We start from the raw sequence: 23455 nt of genomic DNA, 5'->3' as shown, positions 1-23455 counted from the left end.
ATAAAGGTCGTGATGGCCTCAGTGACAGAGAAGATCAAAAGTCACGCATATTATTCACATGAGCAATAATAACCATCTTTGTCCACTCGTAATTCTACAGTAGAGACAATAATAAGGACTTATTGAAGAAAAACTCTCATCATTGCTAATTTTTAAAGTATATTCAAATTTAAAATTTTTGTTTTCCAAAAAGCAAATTTTACGTGAACAAGTTACGATGTTTGATTTTGTCTCTTGCTTATCTCTTGCTTATCAAGTATATCATCTTCTTTAGCTTATCAAGCTCAAATATCTAGCTTATCATCATCTGCCTAAATGGCTTTGCAGAGAGCATAGAAGCCTCATTAGTTTTGCAGCCTTTTCTTCTTTGCTTTCCTTTCGCACTAGTGTCAGCTAATTCTAGCTCAGTATAGACACCAAATCATATTTTTTTAATTATGTTACCAATATAATTAACATTAGCTGTGTTTTATGGAACAAGAGTGAACTTTCCATAGATGACCACTCTTTAATGTTTTTGATTAGTTCATTGTTCGCAAGTTTTAACAATTGCCTCTAACTGCAAAACTGAAAGGGGTGGACTTTTTGCCGTGTGGGGGTTACTATGAGGAGAATTTTTCATGGGGAGTGAGGGAAGTTTTCAGGGGGTGAACATTCAAGAAGAAATTTTAAACTTGGAAGCAATTTGACAAAATTCGTATTCAAGTTCTTTTTATTTGTCTTACTTTCTATTTATTGACTCAATTTTGTATATGGAGATGCTTTAGGGGAATTTTCTGGGGGAAATGTTCAGTAGGGTTGGAATTTATGGGGATTCGTCCGGGTGTGTGTATACTATTAATTCAACCAGTTTAGTTGCATTAACTAATAACGCTATTGGTACTAAGGTGAAACCTTTAGGGAATGTTTAGGGGAATTTCAATTAAGTAAAAAAAACTATGTTTATTCAGGTATTCTAAAGGGCATACAAGCAATCATAGGGTATATCATTGTTATCTCCACTCTATAATAGCTATTAATTTTGTTGAAACTTTTAAAGAAGCCTTTTCGACTGGAAATTAAAAGTTGTAGTGCCCTTTTTTAAGAGTCAAAACTGATTGGAGGGGAAGTCAAATAATATTCCAAGCGTAAAACTACCACAAATCACCATAAATTAATAAATGAAACCGAAAATAAACTAAAATTACAATAAATAACCTAGTCAAACTCGAAACAAGCAAAAATTCAGTTTGACTCGGCTATTTACTGTAATTTCTAATCGTTTTCGGTTTAATTTGTTTATTGATGTTGTTTGTGGTAGTTTAACACTTAGTAGTTTATTTGACTTTATTTCTGCTCTTTTTTGGTTTATTGGAGCTTTTTACTTTTCTTTGAAAGACATGTTTCGTGGAAAAGGTTTTTAAAATAATTTAGTTATATATTGTATTTTTTTAATTAAGACATGTTTTATTTAGTCAAATTTTTATGTTTTTAGCTGAAAAGGAGGCCAAAAAGGCGATTGCTAAACGTAAGCCTCGTTTGCCGTCAAAATATTATGTACAATCTTTTTTAAGTGCCTTCCATGAAGACCCAGTTGAAGAATTGGAGGTACTTTCGGATGCACTGTATGTTTTGTCGATGACACCTCTAAAATTAAAGAAAAAAAGGTAAAAAAAAAAAAGGTTTTACAATTATAAATAAAAAAGGCGGATTTTTAATTGGCTTGCTGCCCACTCACGAAGCAGGGACATTTCAAATAATTTTTTTTATTATTTATTTTTAAAGTTTCGATTTTACAAAGTTTGACCATCATTTCGTGGAACTAATACGAGCCTTGCCAAGAGAACAAAAAGACAAAGCCTACTAGAAAAATGAAAGGCACATAGGCTCTCTATCCTTAGGTCTCCACTGGCATTCTAGCCAAGTACCATCTCTTGTTCTTTCAATTTTACTTTGACCAACTGAGTACGCCTGCCTAAACTTTGAATAGCAAGACGGTTGCTCCAGCGGGCTACATCAAAGCCAAAGAAATTATCACTTCACTGGGGTTAGATTTTGCCAATATGAACGGAGATTTGTAGTTTGAGCTCCCGTGTATTTTGATTTTCAACTGACTATATTTTTCTTGATATATTTAATGCTTTCAAATGTTTACTCGTTAAACTTTATGGTAAAGGGTAGGGGTTTAAGGGGGTGTATATGAAATTATCACATCATCGTAGATTCTGTTTGTTTAATGACAATCTTTACCATTAGTAATTTTTTTCCTTCAATTAGTCATGGCTGCAGCAGGATTTGCAACCTAATAAAGAGAAAATCACATCGCATATTAGCCAGTTAAATTAAATGGGTGTTTTTGAGGAACCGGTCTTTTAAAAACATTTTTCACTGCATGTTGATTCAGAAAAGCTAACTATTATTCTGCTTGAATTGTAATTGTTGCGACAAATTTTGAGGATCTTAAAAGAGTATAAAACTCTTTGTGATGCTCCGAAAACTTAATTTAATACTTTCAATAAATTTCTCTTGCTCATACTTAGAAATCAAGTTAGAGTTTGTCCCAGTAAATGGTCTGACACTTGGTCTTGACCCCAAGTTCTGCCTCGGATGGCTGACTTGGTACGCCTAGAACGCAACACGAGGTTTGCATGATTTCTTACTGTGCATTGCCCTTCGTGCCCATGCTAAAACATTTGCATTCGATTCTATTCTGGTTTCAATGTTGTCTCTGCCTTGAGATTAATAACTTGTTATTTGAATGAATTATTAATGAAAGTTTCCAGGAACAGTTGAATACTAATTTGGAGAGCTTAAAATTTGAAAATGTAGAAAATGTACGTATTAGTTTTAGGGAAATTATTTTTATAGGTGCTGATTGTGTCTTAAGGATTGTGTATTACTTCAAATATAGTTACTACCTAGCATTGTGACGTCATTGATCAAGATTTGCCATAAGAATTCAGTTTTTAGTGGAAAATGACGCTTGGGCAGAATGCTGTAGCAGCTGTCACTTTTCTTGATTTTCACTTTTCTTGAATATTAGTCATGAAGTAGATTGCATGACCTCTAGTGATGGATTGTTTGATTTAATCTCTCACCCTCTCAGACTGATCGTCTGCATTGCTCTTTGGATATTCGTAGTGACTTGGACTGCTTTCACTCGGGTAGATTGAGGTTATTACCGTCTGCATACCTCTTAAAGTGTTCTGTCCATTTCTGAGTGTTGCATTGAAGGAGCCTCCTCGTGTTCAAACTTATGCACATGATATTCACTGATCTTATTGTACGAGCCTGTCTTGTAGCAGTCTTTGACTGCCATATTTAGGGTCCGCTAAATTCAATTGCATTTATATATACAAGTTAATTAAAGATTTCTTAAACTCTGCTGGATCGAATATCTCAATCTCTTATTGCTAAAGTTTTAGCTGAGATATGCAAAAAGTCGTATGTGGCTACCCCTGTTTTTATTTGTAACTGCTTATCTCCAGTTATTATGATATTGTACCCTCTAATTTTAGAGCTGATACTGAAGAAGATGCAGAAAATGGAGAGGACTTGCCAGTTCAAGGACCCATGCCATATGAACCGGAAGACGCCCCATGGAGGAGAAAAGAAGAATCAGGAATTAGAAAGTTGTAAGTACTTTATCTCGTTTAAATCTCTAATTCTTTTCAAAGTAAAGGCGGAAGCTAGCCTCTTTGACCTTCTTGGATTCGGTTCATTAGCGTTCAATGATATAACATTTAGACAAAGGTCAACTACATTGGGTGACTTGGACTTTACTCTGTCAGATATTAATAAATTATCATAGAGAGAATTCAGCACATATTCACCTGTATCCCGATTCAAAGCAATATTCTTGAATAAGATTTTCTTTATTTCAAGAGTTTCACGAAAAAATTGCTTTAAACCCCGATCCATAGAAATAAAAGAGACATTATCTAACAAAATAAACTGGTCTAGAAAATTAAAAATATGTTCTGAAAGGGCTGAAGTAAAATCTTCAGACTTAGAATCTTGCTCTAAAGCCGAAGAGATGACAGAGTAAAGTTCAATTTATCCAATGTAGTTGACCTTTGTCCAAATGTTATATCATTGAACGCTAATGTCCCGAATCCAAGAAGGTCGAAGAGGCTAGCTTCCGCCTTTGCTTTGAAAAGAATTAGAGATTTAAACACTATGTAGTTTTATTTGAGTTAGTATATAAAGTTTTGTTTTATATTGTTTTAGTATAGTTTTACTAATGATGACGGTAACTATATATGTTACCTACATATCTTGTATTTTTTGTTAAATTTATTATACAATGTATATTAAAAAGTTATTTTTTAAATATTTATAAATTTTATTGTATATTAACGAGTTACTTTAAGTGAAAGAAAAACCAAACTAATCATTCAATTTTCAGGCATTTTTCTGGTCTGAATTAAAAAATTAAAATTATTGCTCAGACACCATAAATATTTTTGCAGTTTGTAGTTAAATATAATTATTTTATTTAAAATTTTCAGGAATTATTCTGGTTTCAGTTAATAAATAAATTTTTTGTTAAAGCTCCCCATAAATTACTGTATTTTACATAATAATGGATAATTATATAAGAAAAACCGTATTGACAAACAACATATATGATGAACTATATCGGTCCTTTATGTAACGACCTGGCTACTACCTATGATTATGACATCATTGATCCATCTTTAACATGATTTAATTGTTTGAAAATCATAATATCTTTGAAAAGACTGCAGTATGAAAAGACATGAAAAATGCAGCTTTTTTGTAAAAAAGTGATTCTACTTTAATTTTTTTTTTATTAAAAAAGGACCTAGAACTTTTCATATCTGTTTAAATGAGCCCTCTCTTGACATTCTAGGAACACTGGGTTGATCACCCCTGGTAAAGTAAAAAATGGCAAATAAACACGGATCCGTAATCTTTCTTTTGGCAAAAAAATACCAAATTCCACATTTTTGTAGATAGGAGCTTGAAACCTCTACCAAAAGATTTTCTGATACACTGAAACTGATGATGTGATCTTCATTAAGATTCTATGACTTTTCAGCTGTTTTTATGAAAAACGAAAAAATGTGTTGTAAATTAAAAATTTGTTCATACAAAATTAATTTAATGCTTTTTCATGCCTGAATATTTTAGTTTAAAATCAGTGAAATTACAGGCCGCAACAGTCATCATACTAAAAGACATCAAGATGACACCATTGCTCCGAAAACTTAATTTAATACTTTCAATAAATTTCTCTTGCTCATACTTAGAAATCAAGTTAGAGTTTGTCCCAGTAAATGGTCTGACACTTGGTCTTGACCCCAAGTTCTGCCTCGGATGGCTGTCTTGGTACGCCTAGAACGCAACACGAGGTTTGCATGATTTCTTACTGTGCATTGCCCTTCGTGCCCATGCTAAAACATTTGCAGTCGATTCTATTCTGGTTTCAATGTTGTCTCTGCCTTGAGATTAATAACTTGTTATTTGAATGAATTATTAATGAAAGTTTCCAGGAACAGTTGAATACTAAGTTGGAGAGCTTAAAATTTGACAATGTAGAATATGTACTTACTAGTTTTATGGAAATTATTTTTATATGTGCTGATTTTGTCTTAAGGATTGTGTATTACTTCAAATCTAGTTACTACATAGCATTGTGACTTCATTGATAAAGATGGGCAAGAAGAATTCAGTTTTTAGTGGAAAATGACGCGTGGGCAGAATGCTGTAGCAGCTGTCACTTTTCTTGATTTTAACTGTTATTTAATATTAGTCATGAAGTAGATTTCATGACCTCTAGTGATGGATTGTTTGATTTAATCTCTCACCCTCTCAGACTGATCGTCTGCATTGCTCTTTGGATATTCGTAGTGACTTGGACTGCTTTCACTCGGGTAGATTGAGGTTATTACCGTCGGCATACCTCTTAAAGTGTTCTGTCCATTTCTGAGTGTTGCATTGAAGGAGCCTCCTCGTGTTCAAACTTATGCACATGATATTCACTGATCTTATTGTACGAGCCTGTCTTGTAGCAGTCTTTGACTGCCATATTTAGGTTCCGCTAAATTCAATTGCATTTATATATACAAGTTAATTAAAGATTTCTTAAACTCTGCTGGATCGAATATCTCAATCTCTTATTGATAAAGTTTTAGCTGAGATATGCAAAAAGTCGTATGTGGCTACCCCTGTTTTTATTTGTAACTGCTTATCTCCAGTTATTATGCTATTGTACCCTCTAATTTTAGAGCTGATACTGAAGAAGATGCAGAAAATGGAGAGGACTTGCCAGTTCAAGGACCCATGCCATATGAACCGGAAGACGCCCCATGGAGGAGAAAAGAAGAATCAGGAATTAGAAAGTTGTAAGTACTTTATCTCGTTTAAATCTCTAATTCTTTTCAAAGTAAAGGCGGACGCTAGCCTCTTTGACCTTCTTGGATTCGGTTCATTAGCGTTCAATGATATAACATTTAGACAACGGTCAACTACATTGGGTGAATTGGACTTTACTCTGTCAGATATTAATAAATTATCATAGAGAGAATTCAGCACATATTCACATGTATCCCTATTCAAAGCAATATTCTTGAATAAGATTTTATTTATTTCAAGAGTTTCACTAAAAAATTGCTTTAAACCCCGATCAATGGAAATAAAAGAGACAGTATCAAACAAAATAAACTTGTCTGGAAAATTAAAAATATATTCTGACAGGGCTGAAGTAAAATCTTCAGACTTAGAATCTTGCTCTAAAGCCAAAGAGATGACAGAATAAAGTTCAATTTACCAAAGGTAGTTGACCAATTTATCCAATGTATATATATATATATATATATATATATATATATATATATATATATATATATATATATATATATATATATATATATATATATATATATATATATATATATATATATATATATATATATATATATATATATATATATATATATATATATATATATATATATATATATATATATATATAAACAACTTAAATAAAAATACGAAGTTTAAAACTAAAAATGCTCTTAAAAAGTTTTAAAACTTTGTCAATATTTATGGGAAATATATTGGCTTGAAAATCAAGAAAAGTGACAGTTGCTACAGCATTCTGCCCAAGCGGTATTTTTTTTTTTCTTTTTTCTTTCTGGAACATAGTAGAGAGTTGTTCAATGGGTCATTTTAAAGGAAATTAATTGGGTTTATAACCTTTTGTAACTAAAACGAATTATTTTCTAAACAGATTAATTTTTTCACTAAAAACTGCATTTTGTTGTCTTTTTATCCTGCAGTCTTTTAAAAGATATTTGATTTTGAAGCAATCAAACAGTTCGTGGTAAAGTTATGTTAAAGCTTGATATTCCATAGATAGCTTGGTACTGGAAAATTGTAGAGAATTTTTCAATGGCTAATTTTAAAGGAAATTAATGGGGCTAAAAGCCTTATGTAATTAAAACAAATTATTTTTAAAAAAGAATAATTTTTTTCGAAAAACTGCATATCTCATGTTAAATTTTTTGTTAAGAGACGATTATCATTAGAAGAACAAACCATTGCGTATATTGGACTTAGTTAGCTGCCTGATTCTCTGAGAATCGTCTCTTACTACTCCTGTATTAGCAAGTATTACTTACATAATACTTGCTAACAAGACCAACAATTATTAGCATTAAAACTGTGAAAAAAACTTGCCCCGCCTTAACTAAATGTTTTCTTTTCCGTTTTTGTGATAGAGGACAAACTCTTGCCTATACTAGATTAGATACACAGCTTATTACATAAAGGATCGTTCTACTTTAATAAATATGTTAGAGCAAAGAGCGAACTCAAGACCAAAGAAACTAACGAATGTGGTTTATCCATATCACCTTCATTATTTTAGCCAGTAGGTAACTAAAACGTGTTTTCTGGCTTGAAAAACAAGGGAAATATATTGGCTTGATCCGGGTTTTAGCATTAGGTAGCAACCTAGTAAGAGACGATCACGTCCAATGTTAAGAAATATAAAAACCCACAACTCCTAAAAAAGAGTCAGATCAAAACAATAAGTACACCATTAGAACCGCCTAGACCGAAACCCTTGTACAGGAAACTTTCTGTACCTTGGCTTGAACAGCAAGGGAAATATATTGGCTTGAAAATCAAGAAAAGTGACAGGTAATACAGCTTTCTACCGAAACGGCGTCTTTTTTTTCTTTTCTTTTTATTCCACAGATAGCTTGGCACTGGTACATCGTAGAGTTGCTCAATGGCTCATTTTGGAGGAAATTAATGGAGTTAAAAACTTTTTGTAATTAAAACAAATTTTATTTAAAACAGAATCAATGTTGTCGAAAAAAACTGCATCTTTGATGTATTTTCATACTGCAGTCTTTTCAAAGATATTAGATTTTTGAAGCAACCATTATCCAGGTTGCAACGGTAGCTAGCAATCTAGTAAGAGATCAAAACAAGAAGTACGCAATTAGAACCGCCTTGTCCAAAACCTTTATTTAGCAAACTTACCGTTCCTTGGCTTGACTAACATTAAAGTAAAGAACGAAGTAAAGAAGCCTATAATAACTGAATATTACTATGAGACTAAAAAATTTTTCATAAAACCGAAAACGAACCGAAATTATAACCGAGTCAAATTCAAAACGAGCTGAAATTAACATAAGTTGGGCTCAAAACCCCTATACCCTCCCAAGGCCATAACATAATTTGTACTTTACTGAAAAAATACAGTTTTTTTTAGTTTTATAACTTTAATAAATCAAATAATATTAATTTTTTATTACTAAATATCAGTATATATATATATATATATATATATATATATATATATATATATATATATATATATATATATATATATATATATTAAACTGACATTGCAAGGTATAGGGATTGAGCCCAACTGATGTTAATTTCTGCTCGTTTTGAGTTTGACTTGGTTATTTATTGTAATTTCTGTTCGTTTTGGGTTTCATTGATTTATCGATGCTGATTTGTAGTAGTTTCACGCTTGGTAGATTGTTTGATTTTATTTTTGCTAATTTTTTGCTTAATGGAGTTCTTTACTTTTCTTTGAAAAACCTATTTTTTGGAAAAAGTTTTTTAAATTAATTTCTGTTCGTTTTATATTGATATAGCCTTTTCAGGGAAAAAGAAAATAACACTTTAAATCCTTTTGTCTTTTTAAGACTTTATAGTTTGGCCTGTTATTTGTATGCTGGAGAAAAAAATTTAATAACATACAGACCCATATACACCCATACAGATTTTGAAATCTGTTTACTTTCTTTAATACCTTGGATACACTTAAGCTATTTTGATTTTGTTAAATTTTGAGAGCAGAAGTAGCCCCGAAAGTTTGAACGTAATATCCTCAGTCGTTCTTGAGGTACTGCTGAGATGCCTTATTGGGAATAAGCATTAACAGAGTGCATTTTGATTTAATCTTAAGGCAACAAATAGTTTTTAAACATAAAGGTAAATGGGAGGGTGGTCGTGGGAGGGGGATTAGTTTCCCTCCAATCATTTTTGACTATTAAAAAGGGCATCAGCCCTTTCTATTTTCATTCGAAGGAGCCCTTTTAGAAGTTCCTGCGACAACTCCTTCGATACGAAGTGGTGTAAACAACAACAACAACAAAAAAATAACACATTATACCCATATCGATCTTTGCTATAAAAATGCCAAACCTTCAAATCACTTTCGAGTATTTAAAAGGGCACTAGGCCTATCGATTTTCAATCGAATGGGCCCTTATATGCCCCCAGAGCATAAATTACAACCCTTACTCTAAGGGCTGTGAGGGAGGTTCTCATCCTCTATGACATAATTTCCAAAACTTTCAACAACGTTAAACAAAATGGCTATCTCAAACTTTCGATTGGATATGTATGGGAAAATGGTGGGCGTAAGGGGGTGTTAGTTGCTCTCCCATCTCTTTCAACTATTAAAAATGGCACTAGCCCTTTCAATTTCCAATCAAATGAGGCCTTTTGAAGTTTCTAGGACAAAGCTTTCAAAAAAACCTTATATGCCCCCACGCAACACCACAAACCCCTCGACCTGAGGGGTGGGGGGGGGGCTGTCAACCAACAGGACCAAAGGTAAAGAACTTTATTCGCTGTTAAAAAGTATGGCTATCTTAATATTGTCATTGGATGTGTTTTGGGGAATGGTGCGCGTGAGAGGGTGGTGAGTTACCCTCCACTCACTTTCGACTATTAAAAAGGGCACTAGCCATCTCAAGTCCCAATTGAATAAGCCCCTTTTGAAGATTTTACGACAACTCTATCTATAAGAACCTTATATGCCCCCAGGGCATAGCTTCCAATGTGGGCCCTGGGGACTCTGGGGGGTTTGTCATCCTTAAATACATAATTTCCAGACTTTTTAACTACCTTCAACAAAATTACTATCCCTAAATTTTGATTGAATGTGTTTGGGGAAAGGGTGGGCGTGAGAGGGGGGTCAATTACCCTCCACTCACTTTTGACGATTAAAAAGGGCAATTTTCAAACAAATGAGCCCTTTTTTTAAACAACTTTCTATATAAACCTTATATGCCCCCAAGGCATAACTTGGGCATGAGAGGGGGTTAGTTGCCCTCAAATCACTTTCGACTATTAAAAAGGGCACTAGCACTTGGAATTTACAATCGAATGAGCCCTTTTTTAAGTTTTTACGTCAAAGATTTCAATAAAAATCTTGAATGCCCCCAGGGCTTAACTTATTACGCTTGCCCTGAAGACTGTGGAGGGAGTGTCCTACTCAAAGGTATAATTCCCGAACTTTAAACTGCGTGGAACAAAATGGCTATCTCAAAATTTTGATCGGATATGTTTGGGGAAATGGTGGGCGTGGAAAGGGTGTTAGTTGCCTTTCCAATCACTTTCAACTACTAAAAAAGGTACTAGACATTTTAATTTTCTATCGAATGAGAACTTTTTGAAGTTTCTACAACAATGAGTTCTATATAGACCTTATATGCCTCTAGTGCATAACTTACAACCCTTGTCCTGAGGGCTATGGGCGAGTGTCCTCCTCAAAAACATAATTTCTATCTAGAAATCAACAACGCTGGACAAAACGGCTATCTAAAAGTCTTGATTCGATATGTTTGGGGAACAGGTGGGTGAGAGGGGGGGGGAAGTTAAGGTTACACAAAAAAAGGAAGAGGAATAACCCGGGCACTAGCCCTTTTTAGTAAAAATTTAAGTGTCCCATGGTAAAGTTTCTACGACGAAGACTAAAATAAAAACCGGAGCTGCCCCCAGGGCATAACGTATAACGCTGGCCCTGAAGACTTTGGGGGGAATGTCCTGCTCAAAGGTATAACTTATAACTGAACTTTAAATTGCGTGGAACAAAATAGCGATTTTGATTAGATGAGTTTGGGGAACTGGTGGGCGTGGATGGGGTGTTAGTTGCCTTTCAATGACTTTTGACTATTAAAAAGGGCACTAGCCATTTCAATTTCTAATCGAATTTAAATTTAAAGTTTCTATGAAAACGCGTTCGATAAAAACCTTATATGACCACAGGGCATAACTTACATCCCTTGTCCTGATGTCTGTGAGGGGGTCATCCTCAAAGACCTAGTTTACAGAAATTAAAACTACGTTGAAAAAAATGGCTATCTCATAATTTTGATTGGATTTGTTTGGGGAAAAGGTGGGCGTGAGCCAATCACTTTCGACTATTAAAGAAAGCTCTAGCCCTTTGAATTTCCAATCGAATGAACCTTCTTTGAAGTTTTTACGACAACGCCATCTATAAAAACCTTATATGCCCCCAGGGCATAACTTACAACCCTTGCTCTGAAGGCTGTTGGGGAGTGTCCTCCTTAAAAACATAATTTCTATTTGGAAATCAACTACGCTGAACAAAATGGCTATCTACAAATTTTGATTGGATGTGTTTTGGGAAATGGTGGGCGTGGAAGTAGTGTTAGTTACCTTCCAATCAGTTTGAACTATTAAAAAGGGCAGAAGCCGCTGCAATTTCCAATTGAATCAGCCCTTTTCGAAGTTTTTGCGACAACTTCTTTGATACGAAGTGCCCTGCTTTAAAGGATAAAAATAATAATTTGTACATTTTGCAAAACCGTTCTTATATTCCTTCAGGGCATGACTTAAAACCCTTGCCCCGATGGCTATGGGAGAGTTTCCTCCTCAAAAACATATTTTCTATATGGAAATCAACTACGCTGAGCAAAATGACTTTCTCAAAATTTTGATTGGATGTGTTTGGGGGAATGATGGGCATGGGTTGAGGGGCTAGTTGCCCTCCAATCACTATGGACTATTAAAAAGGGCATTAGCCCTTTGAATTTCCAATCGAATGAGTCTTTTCTGAATTTTTAATGACAACTCCTTCAATAAAAACCTTATATGCCCCGAGGACATTATTTACAACCCTTGTCCTGAAGGCTTTTGGGTCCTCCTCAAAAACATTATTTCTATCTGGAAATCAACTACGCTGAACAAAATGGCTATCTCAAGATTTTGATTGGATGTGTTTTGGGAAATGATGGGCGTTGAACGGGTGTTAGTTGCCTTTCAATCACTTTCGACTATTGAAAAGGGCACAAGCCACTCCAATCTCCAGTTGAATGAGCCCTTTTTGAAGTTTCTACGACGATTCCTTCGATACAAAGTGCCCTGCTCTAAAGGAAAAAAATAATAAATAATACTTTGTGCCAACATCGTTCTTATATGTCCTCAGGGCATAACTTAAAACCCTTGCCTTGAGGGTTGTGGGGAGTGTACTCCTCAAAAACATATTTTTTATCTGGAAATCTACTACGCTAAACAAAATGGCTATCTCAAAATTTTGATTGGATGTGTTTAGGGGAATAATGGGCATGGGGGGCTAATTGCCCTCCAATCACTTTCGACTATTCAAAAGGGCACTAGCCGCTCCAATATCCAATCGAATGAGGGCTTTTCGAAGTTTCTAGGACAACACCTTCGATACGAAGCGCCCGGGTATGGAAATCAAAATAACACATGTGCCAACATAGTTCTTTATTTAGTCAGCGCTATTGCGCTGCCTTTGATATGGGAAAGGTTGAGACTGCCATTCCATGTTCTGCGGATGAATGATGATACATTGCCAAAGATTGTCCTTTTCGGCGAACTGTCCATGGCTAAACAAAATGCAGGTCTTCTGTGGTTGGGGAGGAGGATGTCGTAAAGAAACATTTAAGAAAAATGGGAACTTCCCGGAAGGGTTTAAAGAAGGAGGCTTTGAATAAATTAGGATGGAGGAGGACCGTGTGTAGCTATGTTGGCCTCATGCGGCTTGGTGTTGCGTTGATTTGCTAGTAGCCGTAATAGTTCTTTAAGCACCTAATTTTTAATAGACGAAACGCCATCTATGTTTTAGTTTTAAAAAAACAAAAGTTTGTTTCAACAATGTTTGTGTCATCACAAAAATTTGAAAAAAAAGTTATAATTTGATTGCAATTGTAAAAAAAAAAAAAAAAAAAATATATATAATAAAGTAATTAAATTGGTTTTTCAATATCTATTCATTTCATTGGTTGTTTTTTATTAATTTGTTTCTATCATTTATTTGCTTATTTCGTATAACTTATTATTTATATTTATTTATTTTTCCTTAAGTTTGTTTCTTTAATTTTTTTTTATTTAAACCTTGTTATTACCTGAAAAATTTTAGGCCTGAAGATAAACTATGCTTCCAGAAAATGAAGTATGACGAAATTATATCCATCTGTTCGAGAATTTTAGCTGATAAAGATATTGAAATGATCAGATTACTGCGTGCAACATTTGCAATGCTATTTTGCAAGTCAAGTCTGGCTATAAAGGATTTCAATAAGCTTATCAATACAAGCAAAAATCCAAAGGTAAGTTTGGGAGATTGGGACTGGGATTGGGAGATTGGGGGTAAGTTTGGGACTAATGGGAGATACTAATATTAACCTCTTTGAAAGTTCAAGTGGTCCGGATTTTCTTACTGTACTGTTTTTTTTTTTACCCTATACACACTAATAACTATTCCTGCACGAGTGACTGGTAAGTCTGCAACGCTAATTATTAATATATTCAGGAGAGAAAGCTACTTGAATGTTCGTGTGCTTATGTTTTAATTACGGATGGATTGTGTAAATAAATAAGTCTTTCTCTCATGAGTAAATTAAAGAATTCCTGTGGAATGTTAAATAAGAAGGATAACTTAAATAAAGAATTCTTCTGGGATTTAGGAGAAGACTACTTTAGAAAAAAAATTGAAATAGAAATTTATCAACTCTTACAGCATAAAAATCTTAATTATGAGCCTCAAAACAAGTTTATATTCAAAACTACTACTTTAATTTTGTGAAAATAAATGAAAAGGGTTTATATCAAAGCAATGGGTAAAATAAATGAAGATAAGCGGCTTGTAATTATAAACTATTTAAGAGCATTTTACCATGTTTTTCATTGTTACTATTATTATTCATATAATTTGACTGATGTGCGTAGTTTGTTTAGTCAAACACTTAAAGATTAGTTGTTTTTTCTAGGAAGTGGCTTTTTAATGTAATGAAGAGAAGTATAATTTCTATTTTAGTATGTTGTTGATAATAAAAGTCTATTTTTTTTCAGATCGTTGTGAATTCCATCATCAAAAGAGCAAAACTCCAGATGGAGCTGGATTGTCGTTTTGACCCTCAACACGATATTAACTTGGCCATACAAACTGACCCTAGCAATGGTGACATTTATTTCTTTAGAGGACAGGTAATTTGTTTAATTAATATATGGTGTTTGTGTGTTTTTTTTTATTGTTGTTGTCTTTTTTGGGGGGAGGGGACGAATGAGGGCAATTGTGAATAATCGCATGATTCTTCTGCTTTGATGTGAAACGTTTTATTGCGGCTCCATTCGTGATAAACATATTTTAATGCATAGAACCCACAAATGTTGGTCTTCAAGTTTGATCCTTAATCTTAGCAGAAATATATGACAAACAGCATGTGAAAGCAAAAATATTGCTCTATAACAATAGAAAGTAAGGTGAAAATGTAAAAGAGATAATTAACAACTTTAAAAATGTTTTAAAAATGTAACAACGTGATACAATTTTTGGTTAAAACTGTGAATTGAATAAAATTATAAAGCCTGTATATTTTGATTTCCAATTTGATAACCTTTATCAGCGAAAAAAGGTGTTAAGAATCACTTAATTGAATTCTATGTCATTTTTCATTCAAAAAATAATCCGAGATCTCGATTGTTTGAGTATTAAAGACGCTTTACATAAAATTTGACAAATGTGCCATAGATTTTGTCTTAGTTACTCAACTTCATTTGAAAGCATTTTAGTCCCTTGTCTAGCTTCATATTGGGAACATAATTTGTAGTTTGTATTTGTGTTCTTGGCTGAGTGGCCAGCTTTTTAAAAAAGCTGGGTATTTTTTAAAAGCAGGGTATTTTGCATTTAACGTTAGAAATTCTTGTTATTTTGATTCTACCTGTTTTCTTTTCTGTCTTGTTAATTTTTAAGTCTTCCAATTCGATTTTTAAGTCTTTTTGTTTCTCCACGTTGTGTATTTCGTCTTTTTATTTTATTTGATATATATGATTCATATTTGGCACAGAAAATGTATTCACTTCCTTTAATAATGCTCAAGGAGACAAGCGGTTGTCTCACCGCTAATTGGCTTTTTATTTTTGCTGGCCAGTGTGGTATAAATTTTGAAACATTTTTAAAAGCGGTTTTAAGCGTTCATATTTTGATTTTGACCCATCGCCACTGCTCTTAAAAAAAAGTTTTAAAAAGACCGACATGAACGCTCTCTATAAAACAACTTATTAGGTGGCAATTTATAGGGGCAATTTAAAAAGACTTAAGCAACGTGGTACTTTTAGCATGGTTTTTGGAAACATTTTCTTTTAAGCCAAAAAAAGAAGGATTTTTAGAGGAAAGACTAAATGATAAAGGTTCTCCCGTTGGATAATATAAAAACTAGGATCATTATACATATTTTAAAGTAAGAATTGTTTTCTTAACATGTCTCCTTATGAGATGACACAAGGCTAAACAAATAACGGATAAAAAAATAAATTCTGGGAAGAGACTGGTCAACTCCATTCAATTGTAGCGATTTTATCATATTTATGCTATTAATGATTGTATACTTTTGTTAGATAAACCTTGATAATGGCAGACCAGAAGAAGCAAGAACAGATTTCATTAAAGCAATTAGTCTAAATAATCAATTTGCTTTCTTTAATATTCTGCATTATAATTTTTTGTACCTTGAAAAAAAAAAAGAAAAGAAAGGACCGCAGTATAAAAAGGCCCTTTGAAACAGTAATTACATTTACTCTACTCTGTACATAATTACTACTCTGGCGTGTATTACGTTGGAAAGCCGATTAAGCCTCAATAGAGCCTGTGAACCAGGATGAGGAAGAAAGTTTGCTGCAATTTGAGAAGTTGATGGAGAGAGAGCTTGTTGGTGTGGAAAATTATTCCTTCTACGCTAAGGTATGTCTTATTAAGCCTATATTACTTCTTTTCTCTTTTAATTGAGTTGGACCATTTTGTCCAATTGACAAATTTAGAAGTGTCTGAGGATAGACGTAAGATATAAAAAAAATTATTGCTTAATGTCCATATGGCAAGAATATTAAAGCGCTAGTAACTTTTTTTTTTTTTTTTTTGGCTAAATATTTCCACTCTAACTTTACAAAAATTAAATAAATGAGTTTGTTTCTAATCTAATCAAAGTTAGTTAATCTTTGAATTTAGCCCTGTTTAAATCTAGTCTTAAAGGTTAAGTCAATCTTGGTATAATTTTGATGTAATATATTTAAATATCAAAATAAAATCCTTCCAGTAATAAGCAAGAAAGAACATGAAGAAATAATTTATCGGTCCCAAACTCACTGCTGAAAGGAAAATAAAACTAAATGAGAAGCAAATTCGTAATCAAATTATATTTGTTGAACTAAATCTTCAAGATAAGAAAATTTTAATAGGTATATTAAATATAATGTTACCATGGTATAAATACCATTTCTAATTTCCGTTCTATTATTTCTTCAATCCGTTTTGTACCTCCTGTTTCGCTTATGTTCATAGAGTCTCAAAAAAACTTTTACCTTTTGTTTGTTTTGCAAAATGCTAAAATAAATAGGTTTATTGGTCTAATACCCGCAATCACTTTTCAATTATGCAACTTATTTCTCATCTCTGCTTTTGTTTCCCTGTGAAGTTTTAAACGGCTGTTTTCGTCAGCCATAGGATCCCTCATACAATCGTAAGCTTCTCGATTGTATGACATGTTGCGCTTGTATTGTTAACTTCTTTTTATGGAAAATTATAAATAGAAAATCGGGTCTAATACTATTTTTTAATTAATAAATAATATGAATTTATCGAATTATTTGGATATACGGTTGGTTTTACTTTCATGGTAAGTTTCGGAACATTGGTAAGACCAGGGCAGTGCCAGAAAAATTGATTATAGTTATACACTTTCCACTTAAATGGAGTACCCCCAAAATTTTTGGTTAAAGGAAACGGTTCTAATTCAATTTTTCTTTTGTGTTCAGGTCTTGCTCGAGAATGGAAAGGTAGAAAAGGCAGAGCTTTTTCTTAACAAGGCGCTGAAACTTCAAAGTGAGAACCCTTATCTCCTTCTAAAGTTAGCCGAATGCAAAGCTGTCCGTGGAATATCCGAAGAAAAAAATTTATTAGTCACCACTGCACTTTCTAAAGACGAAAACTGTTATCCTGCACTGATGGAAATGGGATCCATTGAATATGATAAGTATGTTTTCGTTGGATATCTAAAGTGAATATGTTAACCTCGCAAAAATAGCCATTGAAACAAAGCCTTATTTTCTTAATTTAATTGTGTTTTTAATTTAATAAATATATTAAAGAAAAAACCTCCTTCCCTTTTTGCTTAAAATTAATTTTTTTTTTTTTTTTTTTTTTTTTTTTTTTAAATGCTAGAAACAACGAAATAAAAAGAAAGCTGGGAGTGGTAAAGTTTAATCACTTTCAATTCAACATTAATTTTTAGCCTTGAATTTTTCTTTTGGAATTTAAAAAAAGCAAAAAACACGCCCAAACCACTCAAGATGGCATTAGAGGATGATAGCTCCCACTCCAATATCAAAAAATTGACACCATCGTTATATCTCCATTTCTACAGATTGTTATGTTAATTTAAACTCATGGCATATTGTTCTGGGCCTGGACTGCTATGTCTGAGGTTCCGAGTTCAAGTCTTGTACATAAACTTTTTTGTAAATGATGTCAATGCAAGTAGGACATGGGCAGGTTACTTTCTTCAGCAGTAAAGTGCTCTCCCCAACATCAATCAAAACCGCAACTGTTAAACAAGAATTTTGTGTCAAGTTACGATATCTACCTAGAAAACCAGAGAGAGCTGCAAAAAGTAGTAAGAACAAAGGAAGCTTGTCGAAAAAGAAAAGCGAATGCTTGCTCAACCTTTTCCAGCAAATGAAGGATAGAGGCTCTTCGAATTCATTAAAACTGATTTCTTCTTTTTGTTCTTTTTTTATAAAGTAAAGAAAACACAACAGTAAAGGATAAAAAAGAATGCACTTCTGAGTTTAATAATTGCAGTAACACTTTGTTTATAACTTACTATGTACCAGTGGCATCAACTGGGCGGGATTTCGCGAAATGTGCCCAAGTCCTCGACTCTAATAGAGTCAAGTTCGGTTCTCACATCAGGGCAAAACAAAACAGAAACAACAAAGACAATAAGATAAATGTTTAAAATTAATCAAACAAGAAACCTAATAAATATAAAAATGGTCCGTAAAAAATTAAAACATGGGCAAAATACACGTTAATGTTTATAAAAAACTAAACCTTTATCAATTACAATTTTTAATAAATTTTTAAACAAATTTTGCCCCCCCCCTAAAAAATCAATTATATGCCCTTGAGAAGAGCTTAGGTTACAGTAAGGATTGTCTTTCATCCTAAATATCAGTTGAAGGAAAAACTTTCTTGGACTCAGATTATGCTGATGACTCAAGCATCCTAGGTGTAAGTGAGGCCAAAATAGAAGAAATTTTTGAGATTTTGCGAGTTCATGGTGCTAGATGGAGCTTGAAAATTATTGTTAAGAAGTCGTTGAGTCTAGGTATAAGTGAAGATAAAAAGGTGACTTTGGGTAACGAAAAGATTTATCAAGTGGACAGCTTCTTTTACCTTGGTATTATTATTAAATAAAGTCGGCGGGAACAGTGAATATGTTAAAAACAGAATAGCCTAGTCTCAGGTTGTTCTTTCACTGTTAAAAAAAAGCTCAGAAGAATAGGAAGATAATTCTGCCGTCCATGGTTAGGATATTTGAAGTTATGGTGATGATAGTGGTCAAATATTGTTCCGAATTATGGGCGCTCCGAAAAACGGATGAAGATTTGTTTGATGTTTTCCTGGCAAGTTGCCTACAAAATCTCCAGACAAATATAAAATTTGTTGGAAATCAGAAACATAATATACCAAAAATTACACAGGGAACATAAACCTCAAAATACTCTCTCAGAGAGCCTCTCTCTCTCTCTTTCTCCCTCTTTCTTGTTCTCTCTCTCTCTCTGGCTCTCTCTCTCTCTCTCTCTCTCTCTCTCTCTCTCTCTCTCTCTCTCTCTCTCTCTCTCTCTCTCTCTCTCTCTCTCTCTCTCTTATATCCAAATAACTTTCTAGGTGTAATGTTTTTTAGTATGGTATTATGCCTAACCCTTCTACAATGAGCTAGTGTTTTTTTTTTTATTTAGGAATAGGCTTGAAGAGTCTTTTAAAATGTACAACAAAGCCCTACAACAAGCGCGCTCTGAAAGTGAGCTGAAGAAAGCATTTTCCAGGATTGCACTTGTCAAAGTTGGTATGAAATCGGGAATTCGGCCGTTTTCTTGAAGTTCCGTGAAAGATTTCTTCTTTTTGTTCCTTTTTTTATTTTGCCTGCTTGTCTTCATTTTTAATTTAAGCATCGCGCTTGTTTTTCTTGTCACTATGCAAAATACGGTCATTCAAATTAAATTTTCTCCCTGAACACGACTGTTATAGCCTAAAGTGTCGTGTTCACTTAATTTCGTAAAGGTTGTATCATTGCTGAAGCTAAATGTTGTATCTGACACCTTTAATGCTGGGTCACTAAATCTCTTAATAAAAAGGACTTAAAAAAAATGTTTGTATTGAACTTTCGAGTGAAGCCAATTTGTCTTTTTATTGGCTCAATTTGTAATTTTTCACTTTTTTGAATGCTGTAACCTGTCAGTTATGTCTAAGCCTGTCACGTGTATAAGTTGCATTTTTAAAACTTTTGAGATAATTGCCAAAAAATTTTAGCTGAATTTTTCTTAGAGGAAGGATCAGCTGTGCAACAGGGATCAAAATGTAATTGAATATGCACTGTTCTGCTTACCATTTCTTGAATTTTATGACTTCTGGACAATTGATCTTTATCATTAGATTCACTAGTTTGAGATCTATCATTAAACCGAAGAAGATTTGTATTACTTTGGAGAGAATGATTTCAACTTGCTGAATAAATTCAAGAATTTCCTTGTTTAAACTTTTTTTTTTCTTGCATGTTTTCATTATATTTTTACTCTAAAAAGAAATTCAAAGTAAATTTCAAAAATTTGAATTAGTTAATTTATAAGGTTTGATCTCACCGACTGAAGTATCATTGAAAGATTATGAGATCAGTGATCAGATTACACGCAAGAGTAAATGTTAAGGACGGAATGTCAGAAAATACCATTTGTTAGGTGAGTCTCTTCCACAAAAGAGAGTATCCATTCAGCATTCTTCAAAAAGTAAATAAAAGTATCGGATTAACGACTGCTTAAGACAGTTGTTATTTTTCAACTTCTAAGCTTACTCTCTTCCTCAAAACGAAGTAATGCCATTAAACACTTGGATTTTTACTGTTATTTTGAAACACTAAAAAAATGACGTTTTTTAATTTCTTAGATGGCGCTACATGTGCATCGACTGTCTAGACGCGTAATACCGCAGATGCCTATAATGCTAGATTACATTTTACCATCGAAAGTAGATTATTTTTTTCATATCTAAAATAAAGTTTGTCGTGTATTTGTATTACTTGTCATCAAGGAATTGTGGCAACCACTCAAATATGTGACAATCTAAATAATTAGACTTTTAACCAATCACATATTTAAGCTACTCAATTTGAAAAAAATAATTTCTTAGTTAAAGTAGGTAAATTACGGTAATGGTTTTGAAGAAAGTGAAAATTCAGATGTTTTTCCGTCTCTTAGAAAAGGCCAATATATGTGTATTTAATGGTTACATAAGCAGCGTATGTAACTGAATTATTTTGTATAAATTTACTGCTATGCATTGCCTTTACGATCTCGCCCCGTTACGCTGTGCCATTATAGTTTGTATTATAGTTTTTTGTAACAACTGTTGATAAAATAGCCATATAATTTTGACCAAAAGACTTTGTTTCATATATTTTAGTTTGCATATAGGCCAAGGCGGTTGATGTTGTCTGGTTTCGGGAGGGGCTCTAAACCTCATTATTCTACCCAGTAGTTTCATCCTCTTTTGTATGGTATGTCTACAGCCCCTCATTTCCCCATTTTCCACCTCTGTTGTTCCTGTTATACTTGAATGAGGCTCAGTATGTGTATATAAGACTTTTAAATAGTGAGGTTCGGAATGCTCTGCTGTGATATCAGAGCAAAATATTTTTGTCGTTGTGCTTCCAGGTCCCTGCATGGACATTGCTCTGCTCACTACTGGAAAATCTCTAGAAACATTTCCAAATATTTGTTTTCTCGCCATCGCAAAGTCTAATTTTTTTAAGTCTTAAACAGAATTATTTAACAGATAAATTAATTAAACAGAAGTATTTACTGTAATAAATCACTTGAAAACATTGCAGTCTGGGCAACTGTAAGTTCCTGCAACAAAATAGAAAATTTGTTTTTCTGCTTTCCTTGAAATTCATCTAGAATGGCATAAACATTTTTTCTATTATAGCTGCTGAACTAATTTTGCTTGGGGCTGACCTAGAAGTTAAAAGTTGTGGAGACACAAGGCGAATCTCATCATAGGACAAAAAAAGTCATGCATTTCTTATTTCAAGAATAGTCAGAACTTTTTTTTATTACTTTCTAACAAGACTAGAAGAGGCGTTTTCCACTGTAATATGTTACATAGACTTTTATGTAATAATGACTTATTATTCTTTGGAAAATTTGTTCATTGGCTGTGGTGTTTATGTTACATTAAAAAAGAAATTGAACAATGAATTTATAATTGAAAACTTTTTCTGCATTGGATTCTTAATATTAATTTGGTTTCAGAAATTTTAATCCCCGTCGCTAAACTTTAGTCAAAACAGATTAGTTTGAAGCTATTCTATTTTACTGAAGCTAATCATCAAATTTTTATCCAATGTTTTTTTTTTATGTGCCAAAAAAAATATAATAATATCTTATATAGATCAATATTTATATCTGAAAATTTTTAAATAAAAATTGTGTAAACATTTTTTTCTCTTTTTTTATATTCTTTTTCCAAATTGGAAAAAAAAATTAAATCAAGCTACTAAAGTCTGTTGAATAAAAATGTAGTACTTGCAAAAATAAAAGCATTTCAGTTGACTTAAAAGATATAAATAAAAGTTCAAATAGGAATAAAATCCTTTTAATCGATATTAAGCAAGAAAAGTTTGAATGAAGCTTATATTTCAAGACTTTATCACATTATTTAGGATAAAAGTAAAAAAAAGAACTTTAATAGTGAGAGATAAACTTTCCCTGGAAAATCTTATACCAAAAAAGGTAGTGTAAAAAAAGGGTAGTGTGAGTGACTTTTGTTTTATTCAACAAATAGGAAAAATTCACTTCTATCACGACTTTCGCCTTTCCAGAGAAAGATTTCTAAAAAAGTTTTCGAAATTATCAACAAATAATGTGGTAATACCTTCGTCAATTCTTGCACCAGATGTGGTTAATTTTTCATCAAGAACTTTAACGATACAAGAATAATCAGTGCTTGAAAAGGTTCCAAAATTTTGTTTTAAACCAGATAAAGTCCCTTTGGAAGATATTATCTCTTGAATAGAAACATCTTTGTATAAAAACGCAGACCTAATAAAAGATGTTTGCTTAGTAAGAGTTTCTACCGTAAAAACCCTTTATAATTTTGTATTGAAACAGGATGGTTCAATTACCATTACGAAAGCAGATCAAGAGTAACACTTAAGTTGTCATAAATATTGAGGACTACGAATCAAAATTAAAAAGTACCAAATGATGAAAAAACTTCCAAAAAGCTGTCGTACAATCCAACAGACTCTTTACAAATTAGTTTAAGAACGAATTAAAGTGTTTAAAGGATGAAGGGAAAATTACACCTCAACTTTATTGTGCCCTAAATTATATGGAATTTTTTGTGAAGACAGGTATGTAACCTAAG

At 32.9% G+C, this 23455-nt stretch overlaps 3 protein-coding genes across 3 annotated transcripts in view; all 3 read left to right on the top strand.

Annotated features, from left to right (window-relative positions):
• LOC148941328 (mitochondrial import receptor subunit TOM70-like) overlaps positions 1–16311 on the top strand; it is a 52077-nt gene extending 35766 nt beyond the window's left edge. The window contains exons 6-11 of the mRNA XM_089104557.1: positions 1475–1646; positions 3498–3614; positions 6234–6350; positions 13673–13862; positions 14605–14739; positions 16150–16311. Of these exons, the coding sequence (XP_088960683.1) occupies positions 1475–1646; positions 3498–3614; positions 6234–6350; positions 13673–13862; positions 14605–14739; positions 16150–16311 (893 nt within the window). The remainder of the gene's footprint in view (positions 1–1474; positions 1647–3497; positions 3615–6233; positions 6351–13672; positions 13863–14604; positions 14740–16149) is intronic.
• Positions 1–23455, top strand: part of LOC148941326 (putative G protein-coupled receptor B0563.6) — a 124236-nt gene that overhangs the window by 80092 nt on the left and 20689 nt on the right. The gene's annotated exons all lie outside the window — the stretch shown is intronic.
• LOC148941327 (mitochondrial import receptor subunit TOM70-like) lies at positions 16330–21483 on the top strand. Its single transcript, XM_089103908.1, has 3 exons — positions 16330–16492; positions 17563–17780; positions 19771–21483. The coding sequence occupies exons 1-3, from the start codon at positions 16445–16447 to the stop codon at positions 19907–19909; spliced, it is 405 nt and encodes a 134-aa protein (XP_088960034.1). The 5' UTR covers positions 16330–16444; the 3' UTR covers positions 19910–21483.

This window comes from Artemia sp. Qi Xiang Cuo, chromosome 18, assembly GCF_049724085.1.
Source record: "Artemia sp. Qi Xiang Cuo chromosome 18, ASM4972408v1, whole genome shotgun sequence".
In the NCBI taxonomy this organism is placed as follows: Eukaryota; Metazoa; Arthropoda; class Branchiopoda; order Anostraca; family Artemiidae; genus Artemia; species Artemia sp. Qi Xiang Cuo.
The sequence above is the reverse complement of the archived record's forward strand: the minus strand, read 5'-3'. Positions and strand labels throughout refer to the sequence as shown.

What these genes read in the sequence shown, in the direction of transcription:
- LOC148941327 (XM_089103908.1), top strand. Translation starts at nt 16,445, where the DNA reads ATGGAGAGAGAGCTTGTTGGTGTGGAAAATTATTCCTTCTACGCTAAG. An exon ending in ATTATTCCTTCTACGCTAAG is followed by an intron (nt 16,493 to 17,562) that starts GTATGTCTTATT and finishes TTTTGTGTTCAG; the next exon opens with GTCTTGCTCGAGAATGGAAA. An exon ending in GGATCCATTGAATATGATAA is followed by an intron (nt 17,781 to 19,770) that starts GTATGTTTTCGT and finishes TTTTTTATTTAG; the next exon opens with GAATAGGCTTGAAGAGTCTT.